Consider the following 21,058-nt stretch of genomic DNA (forward strand, 5'->3'; position numbering starts at 1 on the left):
AAGTCAAGCATGCTCCTCATCTGCAATACCTGGAAGTGAACCTCGATAGAAATTTGACCTACAAAAATCATATTTGTAAAGTAAAAAACAAAATAAAAATGAGAAAGATCATCATCTCAAGACTAAGTGGAATTAGCTGGAGTTGCAGAGCAAAGGTACTTAGGATCTCATGCCTGGCCCTTGTTTACTCTTGCAGAGTACCAGTCTGGGAAAAAAAAGTGCTCACACAAACATTCTTGACTCCTAACTGAGCATAACCATGCCCACGATTAGCAGGATCCTAAAATCCACCCTTCTGCCATGGTTACCAGTGCTTTTCAACACAGCCCCACCAAATATACAAAGAAGGCAGGCTTCACTAAAAAAACTAAAGAAAATCACAAATAACTCCATACTGCCTTTTCACTCAACCCTTATAAATCCCTCTAGAAACTGGCTGAAATCAAGGTATCCATTTTGGGACATAACCCGAGCATTTTCTGGTACAGCACCTTCAACTTACGACATGCAGAACCATTTGTCAACAAATGGCTCTCTTGTGAAAGACCCCTGTAGCTGCCAGCCTGGCTTCTTCCTTCCGAGAAAGCTATGGACAACTATCAACAGAATCAGGGTGGCAAATAGCCCTCACTCATATTCTACAGACTATGAAACATATCATCATTGACTTCTGCTTCTGCCGTTTCCACGGCGACCTGCAGGAAATACATGGAGTGTCAAGGGAGGCTCTAGAGTGGCATTGAACATTGAACTATAGCTGAACTCTGCCATAAGAATACATACATCAAGATGTGATGAATGATGGTAGGAGTATGAGTGAATGTATTTACTAGTAAAGGTTCTTTCCAATTAACTGAAAATTCAACATGACTTGTAGGATTTTGAGTTATTAAGGTATCCAAAAAAAAGTGTAGTTAGTTATTGAATTCATAACAAATTTAGTTTAATCCTTTATCCAAGTGTGAGCAAACAAAGTTTGCGCCTGAAAATATCTTCAGGACTGGGGTAAGGTCGTGCAACACCGGGCAACTCGTAGCAAAGGTGGAGCAAGCTACTATCCCTACTGTCACTCCTATCTCAGTATCTCCCATAATGCAAAACACATCTCCTTGCGGATATGTATAATGTTATGCATTAAGGGAAGGGCCACTACCCAGACTAGTTTCGACCTTTATTGAGGTCTCTTCAGTGGGAGCCAGGCCCAGAGGTGGAGATACCAAGCAGAAGCAATAGCGAGATCATCTTTACCTATAGGAGTTGCCAAACGGTGTGCCACCTTTTTATTAAATTACTCTGGATTCAACATCTTTATTCAGCATTTTTTCACAAGATGTGTTTTGCATTATGGGAGATACTGAGATAGGAGTGATAGTAGCTTGCTCCACCTTTGCTAAGAGTTGTCCGGTGTTGTGCTACCTTACCCCAGTCCTGAAGATATTTTCAGGTGCAAACTTTGTTTGCTCACACTTGGATAAAGGATTAAACTAAATTTATTATAGTCTAACCAAGTGAAAAATAAACTTTCAGCATTGAATTCATGTTCAGTAGTGAACTTGATACAGGAGCACAAGGAGTGTATTTTCTCCAGGAACTGAAGTAATTCTGACTCTGCGTGACACAGACAGCAAATATATCATCATGCACGTCTGCTTCATCTCTATGGTTTCACTACAGTCCACAAGGATGGCAACCCACTAAGTCCAACAGTCCACTGCTGGACTTAGTGGGTTGACTGTATTGGCTCTCCTGCTTACCACCTTGCCAAACATCTTTTTCATCATCTTCAGACTCTCACTGATCACACTAGTTCTGATATTAAAAACAGCTTTGACTTTAAAGAAAAACTTAAAGATTGGGCTTCTCATAATGAGATTATGGTTTCATTTGATGTACTCTCCCTATTTGCCAATATAATAGTAGAAGGCTGTTCAGTTTTTGCAATCCAATTTCCCAGAAGACATTCTAAGCCTATTTAAATTCACCATCAATGCAGGCTATTTTACATGGCATAATAAGTTGAAACAGATCAATGGGCAGTCCTATCTCAACCAGTTTAAGCTGACTATTTTATGGAGAATCTAGAAAATCAACTCCCTGATATTCCATTTTCTCAATCTTGCACATGGTTACATTTTGTTGATGATATATTTGCAGTCTGGTCTCAATCGGAGTAAGAATTACTTCAGTTCCCAGAGAAAATAAACTCCTTGTACTCCCATCTCAAGTTCACAATAGAATGTGAATCCAACAATGTGAATCCAATAATCATCTACCTTTTTTTTGGATATCTTAATAATTCAAAATCATGCAGGTCATGTTGAATTTTCAGTTTATTGGAAACCAATTTCACGACTCATTTTTAGTTACTGGTCTGTCTCTCTGATGATGTCCATGTAACGTTGGATGAAATATATTGGAGTTTTTCAATAAAATTCTGTATTTTTTTTACACGTGTAAGCCATGAAAATTTTTATCATCATCATCATCATCAAATTCCTGCCATGTACCCTCAAGGAGTGTACAGGATATGACAGTACTACATGAAAAAATTACATCATTACTAACTTCCTATCTACAATTTTCCTTCATGAAAATTTTTATGAAGAAGTAAATAATAAGAGAGTAAGAAGTTTTTTTTTTTTTTTGCATGGACAGTGGATAAGAAAAGTGAATTAGTTGCCTGAGAATGTGGTGATAGTGCAAGAAGTGGATGGGTTCAAGGAATGATATAATAGACTGTGTTGTCTAAGGTGGACTTCTCATGATGAGTTTTATGACTTCATGGAAGTTGTAAATAATAAGAAATTTTATCAGGCTATTTTTATACATTACTAGAAAAGGTTTTGAAAGAACTGAGGTAGTTTTTTTTTTTTTTTTTTTTTAAAAAGTTTTTGCTTGGCATGATTTAAGTGTTATCTCAAAATTTCATAATGTCTGTCTTCAAATTTCAAGCTATTTGCTATAAAGCTGATATTTCAGCTTGTAATGTTCCCTGTTAATAGCTATTATAATAGCTGATATACACTTGATCCTCCAAGAATGAGTATTTGAATGAAATGAACTGAAAGATGTTTCAATAATGGAAAAAATAGAATAGCCAAATATATATATAAAACTATAGAACAGAAATTTTAATTTATCAGAAATTCTTTGTAATGTATTAGTGTATAAAACAGTATATATAAAGGAATGTGTATTATAAACATATTCCCTCAAAGAAAAGAAACAAAAACAAAAAAAGGGTTCTGCTGAAAGGGAAATAGTATATCAGAGATAGCAATTGTCACTTGATTTCATTAAATATATCTGGAAGTAAGCAATTCAAACTTACCAAGTTTTCAGTTGCCATGACATCCAATTTCATTAACCACCAATCAGCCATGGCATACATTTCTGTCAATTAAAACATGGACAAGAAATGTGTCTTCAAAACCATAATACCATTGAGATATCACTGAAATAACAAATAACATGCCTGTGAAGTGAAAGATGGTTGATATATTTCATCCATCATGGCCAACTGAGTGGTTAATCTTTTCAGAAAAGAAAAATCTTGAACTATGCAAATGCTACTACCGAATTGTAAGTAATTTAAAATGTTTATACCAACTCACATTGTTCCTTTAAAAACTTTTGCATCCTCCTAATCACAAGATACTATACTTTCCAGATTGGGGGGGGGGGATGCAACCTGCCCCAAGTTTGAGGATATATACTATAGTTTCTGAAAGCTGTCTTATAAAATTATTACTATTATTATTATTTGACACCTCCAGGGAGTCCAAAGACTTATCGAGGGAGAGTGTGCCAAGAGCATCGAACAATTGATCCCCTTCCAACTACTAACTGCACTCAAACTTGCTTAACTTTTTGTGTGAGCCATTAGTAGCAGAGACTCTACTAAATCAACCAACCTTTGCTGGCAAAAATATTCCACGAATATTTTTGATCAATTTAAATGATCAAAATGATCAATTTAATTTTTTTTAAAATAATTTTAATTTTTTAATCATTTAATAACTATTCATTAATACTCTAATAAGTTCAGAAGATCAATATACATTATCACCTGGCATAGTGGATGAATCAACTGCTGAACTGTATTTGAAGAGTTGTCAAATAAACTGGTTTCTGAACCAAAACTACATTCTTTCAACCTTTCTTCATTTTGATGCTGAAGTAAATTTCTTTCATTGTTTTCTATTGTGCATGGTAAACTTACTGTACTTGTAGAACTGTCTCGTCTAACTTGAGTTTCTTCAAGTAACTGTGTTATATTCTGATAAACAAGATGCTTTTCCTTTTCAGTAGCTTGAAATTTCTCAACTGCTTCATCTATAAATAATGGTGGTGCTCGTTTCTGTCCAACCTGAAAAAGAAATAAAAATACCATTACTTTCACAAACTGTTTAGCTGGATCCAGGATTCAAAGATCCATGGAGTATAAAGGGCAAACAAGCAATTAGTTGTTGTCTAAGGTGGACAACAGCTAATTGCACGACAACATGGAGTCATAAAACTCATGATGAGTTTTATGACTCCATGGAAGTTGCAAATAATAAATTTTGTCAGGCTATTTTTATACATTATTAGAAAAGGTTTTGAAGGAACTGAGGTAGTTTAAAAAAATCAAAAAAAAATCTCAGAGTTATTTTAATATCTGGTCATCATCAGAAGGAATGCTTATAGAAAGATGCTGATATAATTGATGAAATAGTAAATAGGTAATAACTGATGAAGAGGATATGGATTATTTAATGAGCAAATCATCAAGGCAGTGCTTGAATGAGGTAGTGAAGGAACTTGCAGTGAGCAAACAGGAGGTATATGAAGAATTAGGTTAACTCAACAATAATAAGGCAACATGACTCGATGACATATTACTATGCATTTAAAGGGGATGTTCTAGAGATTTAATGACAGCCTTGATATATTAATTGAAAAGAGACTTGAGAAGGTGAGAATACCAAAGAAATAAAAGGAAAAAATTGTACCACTTTGCAAAGGGAGTGATAAGACTAAAGCTTCAAATATCATGCCAGTCAGTATGTCTGGAGTTGTAGTTATTTATGGTGTTAATGAGGTTGCTGAGGGCTAGGATTCAGAATGGCAGTGATAACAGTAGGATGCTCTTTGAAAGCCAGGATGAGTTAAAGAGGGAGATCATGTTTTTAGGAATCATTTTGACATATTACCACAGGCAATAAACATTATTATTAAGAGAGAACTCCAGAGAGTCAGGATACATGACAAGCTAGGATGAATAGGTAAATCACACATCAATGATTTGGATAGGGTATTGGAAATTTTGAAAGAGTGGAGGAGATGAGAGATCAAGGGGTGGTGGTGGCACAAACCTCAAATTATAGATTACACTGCTAAAATTGTGAAGACATCATAATGGATTCTTGCAATGATAATGAGGACCTTGACATGTAAAAATCAAGAGGTTTCATAGCATAAGACTTTAATCAGATACATATGCATTACTACACAGATTTAATTCTAGTAGCAAGGCTTATATGTTGGTCAAACATAACTGGTAATAAGTTTACGGAATTAACAACGCATAAAAAGTATATTAAAATGACTTTAATGAATAACTTCTATATTTCGGCAATGTCACGTTACCATCTTCGGGAACATAAAGATATGGTATGTGCACGCAGGCACTAACAAAAGCAAATGAGGAAGAAAGCAAGAAACTACTATTGTTCCTAAAGTCCTAATGATGCCCTCTGGTGGGCTAATTTGGTTGTCTTGGCCATTGGGCTGAAGTTCTCATAATGTAAGTCTCCCAAATTTGGGGTAGTTTCATGCATCCAAATTTGTTGAGGTTAGGAACGTTTTTTAGAGCTGCTGATGATTCCTTGAACAATCTTTCGTATTTAAACTTGCTGTGGTGTATTATTTTTGTTTTCTTCCAACGAATTCTATGGTGGGTATCTAAGGCATGGTCTGCTAGCCCAGAGTGGCTGTATTGGTGAAACCGGATGTAGTCTTTGTGTTCTGAAATGCTGATATTTGCTGTTCTGCCTGTTTGGCCAAAGTAGTACAATTTGCAGCTGCAAGGGACCTGGTATACACCAGGTAGGTCTAGGGGAAGTGGTTGGTCTTTGGTAGAGCAGATAAGGGATGCCAACTTTTTATATGGTCTGTAACAAGAAGTAAGGTCATATTTTTTGAGAATATTGGTTATTTTCTCAGAGGTGCCCTGGATGTAGGGGATGGTGATAGATTTGTTGTAATCTTTATTGTGGAGGGGGGAGGGGAGGTTGTGGTTTACTGGTTTTAATATTTTTTGGATTTTTTTTGAGTTATAGCCATTGGCTAAGAAAGTGTTGAGGATGTGGTTTAGTTCAGTAGTTAGGGCCTTGTCATCTGAGCAGATTAATATTTGCCCTGTTATATAGTGTTTTTATAACCTTATACTGTTGTGAGAGGGGGGGGGGGATTGCTGGTGAATGTATCTGCCAGTATGGGTGGGTTTTCTGTAAACAGAGAAAACCAATGATCCATCAAGCTGGCAGGTGATTAAAGTGTCTAGGAAGGGGAGGGTGTTGTTTTCCTCTTTTTCTAAGGTGAACTAGACTCTGGGGTGTTGGTTGTTTAAGTGTGTTAGGAAGGAGTGGAGTGTATCTGAGCCATGTGGCCAAATAGCGAACACATCATCCACATAACGAAGCCAAAGAGTGGGTTTTTGTGGGGCAGAGTTTAAGGCTTTGTCTTCAAAGGTCTCCATAAAGAAATTGGCCAAGGGTGGGGAAAGTGGTGAATGCATGGCTGTCCCCTCTATCTGTTTGTAGAACTTTCCTTGCCAAACGAAATAGCCTGAGTTCATTGTGAACTGAAATAGGGCTGAGATATCGGGAGGAAACTTGGCTTGAATGAGCTTTAGGGTTTCTTAGAGTTGGACATTAGTGAATAGGGAGGAGATGTCAAAACTGACCATTATGTCAGTGTGTTGGAGTGAGAGGTTTTCTATACTGGCTTTAAAGTGGACTGAGTTTTTTATGTGTGATGGTGTGTTGCCAGTATAGTGTGTGAGTGTTTTGGCTAAATGTTTGGCTAATTTATATGTGGGGGAATCAATGCCATCCACTATGGGACGTAATGACACATTTTGTTTATGTATTTTTGGGAGTCCATATAATCGGGGGGATCTAGAGTTATAAGGTTTTAGTTTGTTAGTGATCTCCACAGGCCAAGAAGTGACTTTTTTAAGGAGTCTGTGGAGAGTTCTAATCTGAGAGCTGGTAGGGACCAGTACCACTTACATAGAGAGGTAAGTGGTACGGTCTAGTACTAAAGCATTAAGCTTACTGTACTACTTTGTACTACTTTGGTCAAACAGGCAGAACAGCAAATATCAGGATTTCAGAACACAAAGACTACATCCGGTTTCACCAATACAGCAGCTCTGGGCTAGCAGACCATGCCTTAGATACCCACTCTTTGGGTATCTAAGGTCCACTTTAAAGCCAGACTATCAGTCCACTTTAAAGCCAGTATAGAAAACCTCTCACTCCAACACACTGACATAATGGTCAGTTTTGACATCTCCTCCCTATTCACTAATGTCCAACTCTAAGAAACCCTAAAGCTCATTCAAGCCAAGTTTCCTCCCGATATCTCAGCCCTATTTCAGTTCACAATGAACTCAGGCTATTTCGTTTGGCAAGGAAAGTTCTACAAACAGATAGAGGGGACAGCCATGCATTCACCACTTTCCCCACCCTTGGCTAATTTCTTTATGGAGACCTTTGAAGACAAAGCCTTAAACTCTGCCCCACAAAAACCCACTCTTTGGCTTCGTTACGTGGATGATGTGTTCGCTATTTGGCCACATGGCTCAGATACACTCCACTCCTTCCTAACACACTTAAACAACCAACACCCCAGAGTCTAGTTCACCTTAGAAAAAGAGGAAAACAACACCCTCCCCTTCCAAGACATTTTAATCACCTGCCAGCTTGATGGATCATTGGTTTTCTCTGTTTACAGAAAACCCACCCATACTGGCAGATACATTCACCAGCAATCCCCCCCCCCTCACAACAGTATAGGGTTATAAAAACACTATATAACAGGGCAAATATTAATCTGCTCAGATGACAAGGCCCTAACTACTGAACTAAACCACATCCTCAACACTTTCTTAGCCAATGGCTATAACTCAAAAAAAATCCAAAAAATACTAAAACCAGTAAACCACAACCTCCCCTCCCCCCTCCACAATAAAGATTACAACAAATCTATCACCATCCCCTACATCCAGGGCACCTCTGAGAAAATAACCAATATTCTCAAAAAATATGACCTTACTTCTTGTTACAGACCATATAAAAAGTTGGCATCCCTTATCTGCTCTACCAAAGACCAACCACTTCCCCTAGACCTACCTGGTGTATACCAGGTCCCTTGCAGCTGCAAATTGTACTACTTTGGCCAAACAGGCAGAACAGCAAATATCAGAATTTCAGAACACAAAGACTACATCCGGTTTCACCAATACAGCCACTCTGGGCTAGCAGACAATGCCTTAGATACCCACCATAGAATTCGTTGGAAGAAAACAAAACTAATACACCACAGCAAGTTTAAATACGAAAGATTGTTCAAGGAATCATCAGCAGCTCTAAAAAACGTTCCTAACCTCAACAAATTTGGATGCATGAAACTACCCCAAATTTGGGAGACTTACATTATGAGAACTTCAGCCCAACGGCCAAGACAACCAAATTAGCCCGCCAGAGGGCGCCATTAGGACTTTAGGAACAATAGTAGTTTCTTGCTATCTTCCTCATTTGCTTTTGTTAGTGCCTGCGTGCACATACCATATCTTTATGTTCCCGAAGATGGCAACGTGACGTTGCCAAAATATAGAAGTTATTCATTAAAGTTACCTTTAATTAATATACTTTTTATGCGTTGTTAATTCCGTAAACTAATTACCAGTTACACAGATTTAATAACCTAGATTTCAGTTGGTAGGGGATTGTTACCAGATTAATGTTGGAGGAAGGCAGGAGTAGAACCAGAGGACAACCCAGAAAGATGTATAAGGATAATGTAAGCAACAGGTGAAGAGCCAGTTTTTTGCACATAGAGTAGATGGTGAAAGGAATGTACTGCCTGTGGATGTGATGAGTATGGAAATGAGTTTATGGCATGTTTCAATAAGCTTTGTGTGTGATATCCTCCTGTGATGGGAAGTCATATGAAAAGTCATATTTCAACTCTATGGAGTATAATGTTAATACTAATAAGTAGTGACGGATATGTACCAGATTAATAGAGAAGAGATTTTTCATAGTGAGGAGTAGATTTTTTGGCCTGGAGAATGGTAGAAGAGTGGAATGCATTGCCTAAGCATGTGTGTTCACCATAACGAAATAGTGAACAGGTTTAAGGCATAGTTCAATAAGCACTGTGTTTGAAAATGAGGATCACTCACAGGGAGTCTTTTACTCCAGGAAGTTTATAATATTCAACCTGAAATGTTTAAATACTTTCACATAGTGGTATGAAAGTGTCATGAAAAATTAGAGTTTGAAAACAAGAACTAAACCATGGAGTCTCACAAATTCTGAAGAAAACAATGGCTAATTCATCTAGGGAGGCATGTGATGAAGCTGTCTGCAAGGAAAGAAAATTCAGAACTTCATAGTATATGCAAGAAGCCAAAGATGCAGTCCTGCAAAGAAGAATACATACTGAAAGTTTCCAGCATGTCAATCAGCAGATGTCCTAAGAGAATATGGAGAAAAATGTATACAAGAGCCAAGCTATGTGAAAGCAGCTTAACAAAAGTCATAGGAAGACTCTGTAATAATACAGAAGATAATATCAGGAAGGTAGCAAAATGTTATATGCTATTAAAAAGCTCTTTTCTACAAATGGAGAAAAGTGTACTGCAATGGGAATCAGAAATAATAACCCCACCAACAAGAATTACAGTAGCTTGGCATCAAAAGAGTAGAATGAATTTTTTCTCAACAAGCATTTATAATTACAATGATAAATTTAACTAATAATACAGTGATACCCGATTTAATGCTGCTCTGTTTAGCGCAGCTTCCTTATAGCACTCATGCTGGGTAATTCCCAAGATTGACCATTACCACATCATCGCTAATATAGTGGTATCTTGCTAATCCAAACTAATAAAAACCGTGCTCATTCGGATTAGTGAATTTTACCCCAGAGACAACAATACTAGCATTTAAGACAAAAATAATCAGATTCTAATGGTACATGAATTTAATTTTGTAAATAAATTAACTGATAGAAAAAAGCTACTGCACTGTAATGTGAAACAAAAAAATAATACAGTACACAAGTTTATTTTAGTAAAAAAATTTAATTTGTATGTACCTGTATTGTTGAGGATACTGATTTAATAAAACTGCATAGTTCAGTACGTAATTTAATTTGCGTAAAAAATATCACTTTCTTGTACACAAAACAAATAAAAGTTTCACAAAATAACACAAAAAACGTTTTCTTTCTTTGCAAAAAAAGTCGCTGATTTTCTTTTGCTTCTTGGAAGCTAAACTTTTTTCAAATGCTTTTTCTCGGAGTTGCATTAGCAAAAAATTTTGTGCAATGGCGTATCATTCTGCTTAGCCCATTCTATACACAAAACTGTCAACTACCTCTCCATGTTTATTTTTTTCTTTGATTTCTTCATCGTCATCATCGTCTTCTAATTCAGCATCATATTTATAATTTCAGCATCTGATTTGATTTCGAATTCACTTTCGTTTCTACCTGTAATCCATTCCGTAACATCCGTTTGTGAAATTTCAACATCTGGATTTATATTTTTAACCAAATTATGCACGTTTTGAATTTCCTCTTTTTATGTATATTTGTGATTCATGCTGACAATACAGTACGTACAGTATAAAAAAAGCAAACATGAACACACAATAAATCAAAATAGGCCTCCAGTATAACCGTGCAATCGACAGTATGAAAAAAATACTGTACTGTAAAAATAATAAAATAAATAATAATAGTTAAAATTATAATTATTAAATAAAAATAATAATACACATAATAATAATACGTAATAAATAAAACTTTTTTCTTACAACCTGCAGTTCGGATTACTGGAGGGTTCAGACTAAAGAGGTTCGGATTACCGAGATACCACTGTATTCATCCAGTCAACTGCTCTCTATATTGTTTGGCAAATGCAGACAAGATAAAGCTTCTGCACTTACTCACTTCACTTTATTAAAATAACTAATTGATGGTGAAGCAATATCAAATTTTAAGGCCTACTACGTCTGCCACACATATTCAAGAAACTCGTAGAGGGAAAAAAAAGGAGATAAACAATCCATCAGCCAATTTCGGAAAGGCTACAAGATTATGAATGGCACAAATGATCATTACTACAGAATTTCTCAGCTTTAGTACCAGGGTGATCATGCGAATCATTGTCCAGTTCATAGATAATGGCCCTGACAGAGCTCTAAGACAAAGTGAGGTGTTCTTGAAATAATATCCTACTACCAAGAACTATTATAAAAAAAACTCAAGAAAAGACAACTCTTTGCAACTATATCATCAAGAAGGTTCACAGAAGATCTGCACAGTCCGGTCCTTATCTAAAATACAGTATATTCAGTCAAAAAAGTAAAATCTTAGAGGACTGGAGAAGTGCTCTAAATGTACCAATTTATAAAAAGATAAATAAAACTAAAAGATTTACTCCATAAAATATTTACTGAAACACTCTTGAGAAAAGATGAAAAATATGACTGAAGAAAAACTTGTAAAGAATAAGTATGATTTACAATTCCCCCCCCCCCCCCCCCCATTACAACAAATAGTCAAGAATTCAGGGAAGTATAATGCAGGTCCCTTTTTAAGTTCTGTTGATCATGAGAAGAAAACAAAGCACCAAACCTTAAATCTGTTTTGTATAGCTGAAACCTTATACTTCTGTTACAAACTGGCAGTTAAGAGTTCAAAGATTTAGAGTTGTTAAATCAGGTATAAGGTAAGGCAGAGTTAGAAACCAATTTCACTGTTATTACAATCTATGTGGACAATGTTATTAAGGAGAGTGACATCAAACTTGATATCCAAATATGGGATATTACTGTTATCTTCTTAAATAAATCTGCTGTAGATATTGAATAATCTTTTACCAAATTAAATACTTACAGCTAGATCCAGTAAAAAAATTCAGCCATAAATAGCCAAAAAAAAATATTTATTATTATGATTAAATATTATTATTATCATCATCATTATTACATAACACCTCCAGGGAGTTCAAAGACTCATTGAGGGAGGGAACCCACTCTACAACTCTGTTTCCATCAACTTTCATCATCTACACCAACGCCATCTACCGCTGACCACCACAGCTGGTATTTTCACAGACAATTACAAACATCCATGCCCACAGTGTGATTCAAACCTGCAGCCTTTTGGCTGGAGAGTGGATACACTAACCACTCGGCCAACCAGGCTGGCAATTTAGGCAAAATTTTTAATGAAGATGGCCAAATAAATATGGAAATAGACAGCTGAATAAGCAAATCTGGTAGGTAGGTCAAATAAATAATTTCTATAGAATAAGATAGAAATCAGCCAAAATATGCAATGGCAACATACAAGACAGTGTTCAAACAAATTCTGATATGAATATGAGCTAGTTTTAGAAGTAAAGAGTTAATTAGTGAGTGAAATCCACAGATATAAAAGGTCCTCAGAGCAAACAAGGGGCATGTAGACAGTATTGATGGCAGAATTATATTCAAAATGAAGATAGAGAAGAATTTATTATTATTGCAAGGAACCTCCATGGAGTCTGAATACTCACTGCAAGAGACCCATACAATATCTACTTGAATGCAATGACTGACAAAGAAATTACAACCAACTCTGGCAACTCCATGAAGTTCAGAGGGCATATTTTGCAATATGCCCTCTGAACTTCAACTCCCTATCCACCAACATTCCCAAATCCCTCAGTTCATCAATTTCCTGGAGTATAGTTCCATCAATGTTATACACAGATTGTAATCTTTTCATCCCAAAATGCATAATGTGACACTTCCATATTGAACTGATAACCAAAATCTTTTGCTCATACTGTCAACCTATTTCAATTATCCTGAAAAAGCTGTGTATATTGCCTTCATTATTTTGCATCAGCAAACAACTGAATATTCTCTTTCAGATCATTTGCTATATCATTTATGTACAAACTAAACTGCAGTTCAAACACAGAGCCTTGTAGCACACTACTAGTCACCTACTTTCTCCTATTAACTTGGCATGTGTAAGCAAAATGAAAACAGTACACTGTACGAATTTGACATAAAGTATTTATTAGCTCCAATAATTGGAAACTGCACTCAATAGACAGAAAGTAAGTATTCTGTTGAAGAAAGGAAAGAATCTCAACAGAGTTTGTAAGAAGTGATTTTCATTTAGAGAGATGGAAGAACATATGCAAACAAAGTGTAAGAATAACTTGGGTTGAGCAAACACTGAAGATCAAGTGCATGCCAGACAGAAAACAAAATGCAAGTGTAAAATCAAATGAAAGTATGAGAATGCACAAAGTAAGAGAAAACCAATAAAAAAGATAACAAAGAGAAAAGGAGCAAAGAAAAAAAGATGAAAAAATTTGAAGAAAAACAGGAAAGCAGCATGCTTGAGATGTGGTATGAAATTATGTGATTTAGAATGTGCTTGAACAATGGTAAATGAGAGTTAGAGAGACTAGAAACGCTTGGTAAGATGAAACAATGACTTACATAAGGAGGAAAAGGAGAAATGAATGTGCAGAAGAAGAAGAAGATAAAAAAAATAGTTGTATAAGATGAATGGTGATTCTAAAACTCAGAGTGTATGCAAGATGAGTGAGTGATGAAAGCATATGACAAAATATTCACATTATGACTGAAGCTGGAAACAAACAGATGGATGGCAAAAACATGATTTGTTAATTGTGCTGGTTGGGATAAATCATTTAAAAGATGGTATGAAGAAGGATATAAACAAAAAAACAAAAAAGTTAAAATATGAAGTATTTTCATGACTAAGCTGATAATTACAGAGCTGACTTAACAAGCTGAAAGGTGCCACTAGTTTCAACCTCCATTAATGTCTTATCAGTGGCATCCACATCTGTGGAAGTACTAAAAGCTGCCAACATGGTAAAAGTCACATTTCTGATACATCTGTGGAAGTACAGATTGCATTAGAAATGTGACTATGCTGGGTTGGAACAAATGAGTTAAAAGGGTATGGGTATGAGGAAGGATGAAAAAAAATTGGGTCATGAGTAAGCTACTTTTATTTATAAAAGAGTTGACTTCACATCAAGCTGAGAGGTGCCATTGGTTTCAACCTTCATTAATGTCTCATCAGTGACATCTACATCTGTGAAAGTAAGCAATTACAATGGCAGAAGTCACATTTCCGATTCATCTGTGTAAGTATAGAGCTTGCTTTATGGCATATTTTCCAAATGCAAGTAGCAAAATGGTGTATCACCATATTTTATTCTGAATTCAGGATATTATATGCTTTTTTTTATTTACTGGGTTGAAAAGTATATTATTCTTGACAAGAATCTGTGTTTTTCTTATTTTCATCCATATTTATCTTAGTTTAAATATGGATCAAAACAAGAATAAACAAAAGTTTGGATGTGCACTACCTTCACATCTGGCATCTTATATATAGCAAACTGTACTGAACATTCACATACAATTATTATATCTCAATGTACAACTAGATGATATATATATATATATATATATATATATATATATCTCCTTTCTCTTTTCTGTCCTTCAAACATATGAGAGTGTCCATACACTTTCACATTCTTCTCAACATATAGCCTCTCTCATCCAAGTAACACCACATTCCCATGGTGCAGTTATTATCACCAATAGGGCTTTGATAACAAAAGCAAGTACCCCCACCATAAATGCATACATAAAGCACCTACCTTCCTAGTTTGAGGAAGTCCTAACTATGCCTCTAGGTGGAAGTGACTTTCATTGCCTGATGCAACACTACTGAGACTTCAAGTGGCTGTTGACATGTTTGGTTCCCAAAGCAAAGTTCCCAGTTAATGCACCCCCATTTCTTCTTACATGCAGTGCAGTGACAGCTTCATGAGTTTTCTAAATGTGCCATAGAAATCACAAACCTCTTCCACTGGAGGATACAGCAGTAAAACAACAGTAGAGTGGCACTGTATATGGATTCAATTATTTGAGATCTGGTAGGCAAGAAGATGCACAAGGTTTGTTCTCCAGGAGGTAAAAAGAATAGAGTGATTGAGGCATTAGATATGAGGAGTAAGCAAGCAAAAGACTTGGTAGTGGGAGTAGGAACAAATAACTTGACTAGTAACAAGAAGAATGTAAGACTGGATATCAGAAGGTTGCTGAGAAGGATAAAAGATAATAGGTGATAGGAAAGGCAGTCAGTGTGTGTTGCCCAGGTATGACAGTGATGATATGAGACAGAGAGCAAGGATTATGAATGATATGTTACAGAAATGTGTGAAGAGAAAGGAGTGCAGTTGGTTAATATGTGGAATGAGTTTGAAGGATGAATTGAACTATATTAGAGTGATGGACTGCATTTGAATGGTTTCAGCATGAGTCATTTGGAGAGACTGCTACTGGAAGGGAGAGCAATGAGTGCAGAGAATGAATCTGAACAAGTAAGAAGCTATGTGAAAAAGTGGGATGTAAGAAAGGAGAGATTGAAGTGGTGCTTATGAATGAAGAAGTGGGTAGCATGAGTATAGAGAATGAGAGAACATGTGCAAGACAAACAGAGGAGACAGAATGATGGACAGGGGAACACAGCGTGAAAAGGTTGATGCTGAAAGAGGATGAGAATGCATGTGTAGAGAAGAAGGGAATGGGATGTAGGGAAAACAGTTTTATTTGAAGAAGGTTCCATGATGAGTAAGGAGAAAAAGAAATGGCTTGAGGAAGGTATGGAGAAGTAACATCTACAAGGGGAGGGAGCTGAAAAGTTCTGATAAACACCTATAACAAAAATGACTAGTTTGTGCAACAAGGGAAAGATTTTTTTTTTTTCTCAGACGACAGCAAATGATGCAAGAGTGTTGTAACAAGTACATAACACTTTGTGAGGAATATGTAGAATAATGTGTAAGTTACATGGTTCTATCTCAATTCCTTCATGGTGATTATCACAACTTTTCAGCACACCTTCCATCAGTTGATAGTTAAACTAGAGTGGATGAGTTTGGATATTAGACTAGTGCACTGGAATGGAGATTGGCTATCTGATAGGTATCAGCAAGTTGTGTATGGGGGAGCAATATCTCAGAAGAGGAAAGTCACTAGTGGTGTACCTCTGGGTTGTTTTAGGGCTACTGCTGTTTAACTTGTATGTTAATGATATTGGGGGGGATCTGAATGGGGATATTCAGTTGTTTTTTCCAGATGATGCAAAGTTGGAAGAACTATGAAGAGTAGATCAGATGTTGTGGGCTTACAAGAAGACTTGAATATACTCAGTGAATGGGCATGGGAGTGGTGATGAAAGTTCACTATTGCGAAATGTAAAATTTTAAAATTTGGAAAACAAAGATGGGATGTAGAATTTACTCTTGGTGGGGATATATTGTAGGAGGTGGAGGAAATAAGAGATCTTAGGGTGATGGTGGATAGGGATCTAAGATTTGGAGGACACATTGCCAAAATTCTAAGGACAACACAATGAATTCTGGCAATGATGCAGGGGACACTGACTCGTAGAAGTAAGGAGATTCTGATTCTATTGTATAAGGCCTTGATTAGGCCACATATGTACTACTGTGCACAGATTTGGTCACCTGGTTTTCAAATGGATAGAGAAATATTGGAAAGTGTCCAGAGACAACTAACTAAGACAGTTTCAGATCTCTGGAATACTGATCAAATATGAAGAAAGGTTGAGAAGATTCAATTTACGGTCTAGTCGATAGAAGGAAGAGGAGTGATATGATAGAGACATACAAGTTAGTAAAGGGTTGTTATTGGATTAATGTTGAAGAGGTTTTTCATAAAATGGTGAGAGATTGGGGGAGAACAAGAGGTCATCTCTGGAAGCTCTATAAGGAGGTTGTGAGCAAGGGAGTGAGAAGTAGGTTTTTTTACATGGAGAGCTGTGAATGATTGGAATGCATTGCCTGAGAGCATAGTAGCTGCAGAGAATTTGAATGTGTTTAAGGCACAGTATGATGAGCTGTGTGTTTATGACTAAGGGACACCCTCGCAATGAATCACTGACTTCATGGGGGTCTTGGGATGATGATGATGATTATAATAAAACAGTTCTGCAAGTAAACCACTGAGAGAGTACACAGGACTGAACTATGTTAATACTAAAGGAGGCTTAAAGATTGCATAATGAATAATCCTACTGCTGCCTACCCAAATTGTGCCTAGAGTACAACTAAAGTGCCATGTGCAGAAGGAACTGTTAATGCCATGCATGAGATTGGAAACTGAGTGCTCTGTTTGTACATGAAGCATGCCTAGTGTCCTTTGGCCTCATTACATCGCCCTACTCTTTAATTTCTTCATAATCCCTCAAAAAATAATACAAAAAAATAACAGAAAAACTAAAACTTGAACAAAAAAAAATAACTTAAAACCAACAAAAATCCAAACAATATTGAACAAAATCCCATTAAAAACAGACTCATATCCATTTTATTAATATTCGTGGTCACAAAACCAATTTAAATAATGTGCACCCCCATTTACAGACATCTAAACCTGATCAATTCCTAACTGAACCTCAACTAGCACCCTAATCTCTACCGTCCCCATCACGTTTCCTAACCAGCCACAAGGGTGGAACCTGTGAATTTATGAAGTCTGACATTTTGTGGCAGAGAATGACAAACCTCATTTCTCTTCCTTACTTTCTGATATGTCTCCAAATTTTCTTGTCCCATTTAGTTATATTCATCCGTATCATTCTCCAAATTTTGATAACCACCTTGACTTTTGTACTATCTGTCTGAGAAACTCTATCATTTACAGGCCAAATACCCAAACAATGAGGCAGTCTTCCTTGAGCACTTCAACAATGAACTTAGAATGGCTTCATGTCCATCTCCAATCCCAAGCTGGAAGAGATGCTGAGATATTTGCTGTCTGTAAAACTCTTTCACAAATTGTCCACCTGTCAACTATACCTGATAATATACTCCAATATCTCAACACCCTTGATCTCATCTAAACTAGTTCACCTGATAAAATCTGAATCACTAACATTTTGCAGATGACATTATTCTTTTAGCAAAAAAAATAAAGCTCTGGAAATGCTAAATGACTTTGATAGAGAAAACAGAAAACAAAGGCTTAAAGATTAATCTAACTAAAACCAAACTGACGACAAATTCAGATCAATCTGAACTAAAATTCACAGATAATTGTATTGAAATTGTGGAGGACTATATTTACCTTTGTCAATTAGTTTAAAGGAAAAACAAGATGAAGAAATAAGTAGAAGAATCACATAAGAAAATGAAGCAGTTTATGTGTATAAAGATTACTTATTAGGAGATTTACCTATATGCCTAAAAAGAAAGCTCTAGAATATATGCATTATTCCAGTGTTTACCTATGGAAGTGCAACACGGACCTTTCTCTGATGTTAAATATTCTGATCAAGGACCAGAATATTTAACATCTGAGAAAGGACGAGTTCCAATTTCCAGCATGAGATATACAGTGTTAGAATAACACAATTTTGATTGATGTTTAAATTCAGATTTAATGTGGATAATGTACTCCACAATTAGATGAGGAGCTGCCCTTACGAGTAAACAAGCACATGTATTGGGATTTCAGTTGCAGAATCCAAGTGCACCAGTGGAGATATCATTGGTTAGTTATGTCTCAATAAATTCAATATCATTAAGTACTGATCTAGCACTGATGGATGACCAGCACTTAATGATGATCCAGCAGGGATGATACAGTTCATTTGCATGATCAAACAGCATCTATTTGTCCAAAGTCCAAATGTTTTGCTAGTAGATAAAAGTGTTCACTGATGTAATATTTTTTTTTGGAAAAAGCATGATGTTTTTTAGGCAATAAGTCATATTTTATAGTCAAGTTAGGTCTCTTTTTACTTATTTTCCAATTCTAAAATTCTTATATTCCATATGTGATAACTGTCACACACACTGTCAAATTTCTTTGTACTTCATGTGAATGGATTAAGCCATCCATATGAAGTTGCAAAGAAAGCGATAAAGGTAATATTAGGTTTATTACTTTCATTTTCTAACTATTTTCATTTATTAATTGAAGTTTATAACTCAGTTCAGGCACATATAGGATAGATAGATTGCAGGAGTTTGCTGTGTTCATGAGAGGACATAATAGACAGTGACGTAGAGAGTTAAAACAAGGTTCATTTTATATCTGTTAGGGCACAAAATATGTGGAATGGTGTTCATTGAGTTACAGAAGTGGTGAATTTATGTAACTTTAAAACAGAAATAGACAGTTGTATAGTTCACCCACCGTTTCCAGGTCCCTGCTTCGCGTCTTTCCAAGAATAGTCGATTCATGCTGAAGGGGAGAAAAAAATGAAGGACGTCCGAATTGGTCGCCAATACGCGAAATCACGTGCTTTATAGGTAAAATTTTCCAACTGTTATACAAGCAACATAGTTAACTACAATAATCATAAAAGATTTTCCGACCAGTAATAATAAACAACTCATCCCACTATACGGACTGATTACCCTATTATCAGAATGGATTCTTCTTTTTCTGAGATGCGCAGAAGTGTCGAGGGACCTCAAATCGGTGGGCGAACTATAATTGCTGGATGATAGGTTAATAAAATTTTATGTATGATAGTTATCTAAATCAGTACTGTTGTGTGTGTCTAAAAGATGAATGGGAAAAAGTAAAATAAAACAAAAGTGAGAGAATAAATGCAAAGGAGAAGATAAAATGAGTAAACATATACAAGAAGATTTGCATATGTATAAGCATATACACATTCTACCAATAATTGTCCTGACACTTTAGCAATTTATAATTGATACCAGCAGGCGAACCCTGAGATCGGGTATGTCCACCTTTGGCTTTGATCACCTCTTGTATCCAAAATAGCACTGCATTGAGCAATAAATTGAGGATGTGCTGCTCTGAACATCAGTAGCCACTCTAATTCATCCAAAAGGTGTGCAAACAAAGTTTGCTCCTGAAAGTATCTTCAGGACTGGGGTAAAGTGGTACAACACCAGGCGACTCCTTGCAAAGGTGGAGCAAGCTACCAACACTCCTATCTCAGTATCTCCCATAATGTAAAACACATCTCCTTGCGGATATGTATAATGTTATGCATTAAGGGAAGGGCCACTACCCAGACTAGTTTCGACCTTTATTGAGGTCTCTTCAGTGGGAGCCAGGCACAAGTGGAGATACCAAGGCAGAAGCATTAGCAAGGTCATCTCCTCCTATAGGAGCTGCCAAACGGTGTGCCACCTTTTTATTAAATTACTCTGGATTTAGAGAAAGATGTTGAAAGTTTATTTTTCACTTGGTCAGACTATAATAAATTTAGTTTAATCCTTTATCCAAGCATTATGGGAGATACTGAGATAGGAGTGTTGGTAGCTTGCTCCACCTTTGCAAGGAGTCACCTGGTGTTGTACCACTTTACCCCACTCCTGAAGATACTTTCAGGTGCAAACTTTTTTTGCACACACTTGGATAAAGGATTAAACTAAATTTATTATAGTCTGACCAAGTGAAAAATAAACTTTGAACATCTTTCTCTACATCCAGAGTAATTTAATAAAAAGGTGGCACACCATTTGGCAGCTCCTATAGGAGGAGATGACCTTGCTAATGCTTCTGCCTTGGTATCTCCACTTGGGCCTAGCTCCCACTGAAGAGGCCTCAATAAAGGTCGAAACTAGTCTGGGTAGTGGCCCTTCCCTTAATGCATAACATTACACATATCTGCAAGGAGATGTGTTTTGCATTATGGGAGATACTGA

General features: G+C 36.4%; 1 protein-coding gene across 1 annotated transcript in view; it reads right to left on the minus strand.

The window, feature by feature from the left end:
• The window catches only part of LOC150100690 (TBC1 domain family member 1-like), a 342,041-nt gene that overhangs the window by 278,898 nt on the left and 42,085 nt on the right, over window positions 1-21,058 (minus strand). The window contains exon 3 of the mRNA XM_090401806.1: window positions 4,070-4,369. Within this exon, the coding sequence (XP_090257932.1) occupies window positions 4,070-4,369 (300 nt within the window). The remainder of the gene's footprint in view (window positions 1-4,069; window positions 4,370-21,058) is intronic.

This window comes from Typopeltis vanoorti, chromosome 12 (genome assembly GCF_054136105.1).
Source record: "Typopeltis vanoorti isolate ZY-2024b chromosome 12, IOZ_Tvanoo_1.0, whole genome shotgun sequence".
Taxonomy (NCBI): domain Eukaryota; kingdom Metazoa; phylum Arthropoda; class Arachnida; order Uropygi; family Thelyphonidae; genus Typopeltis; species Typopeltis vanoorti.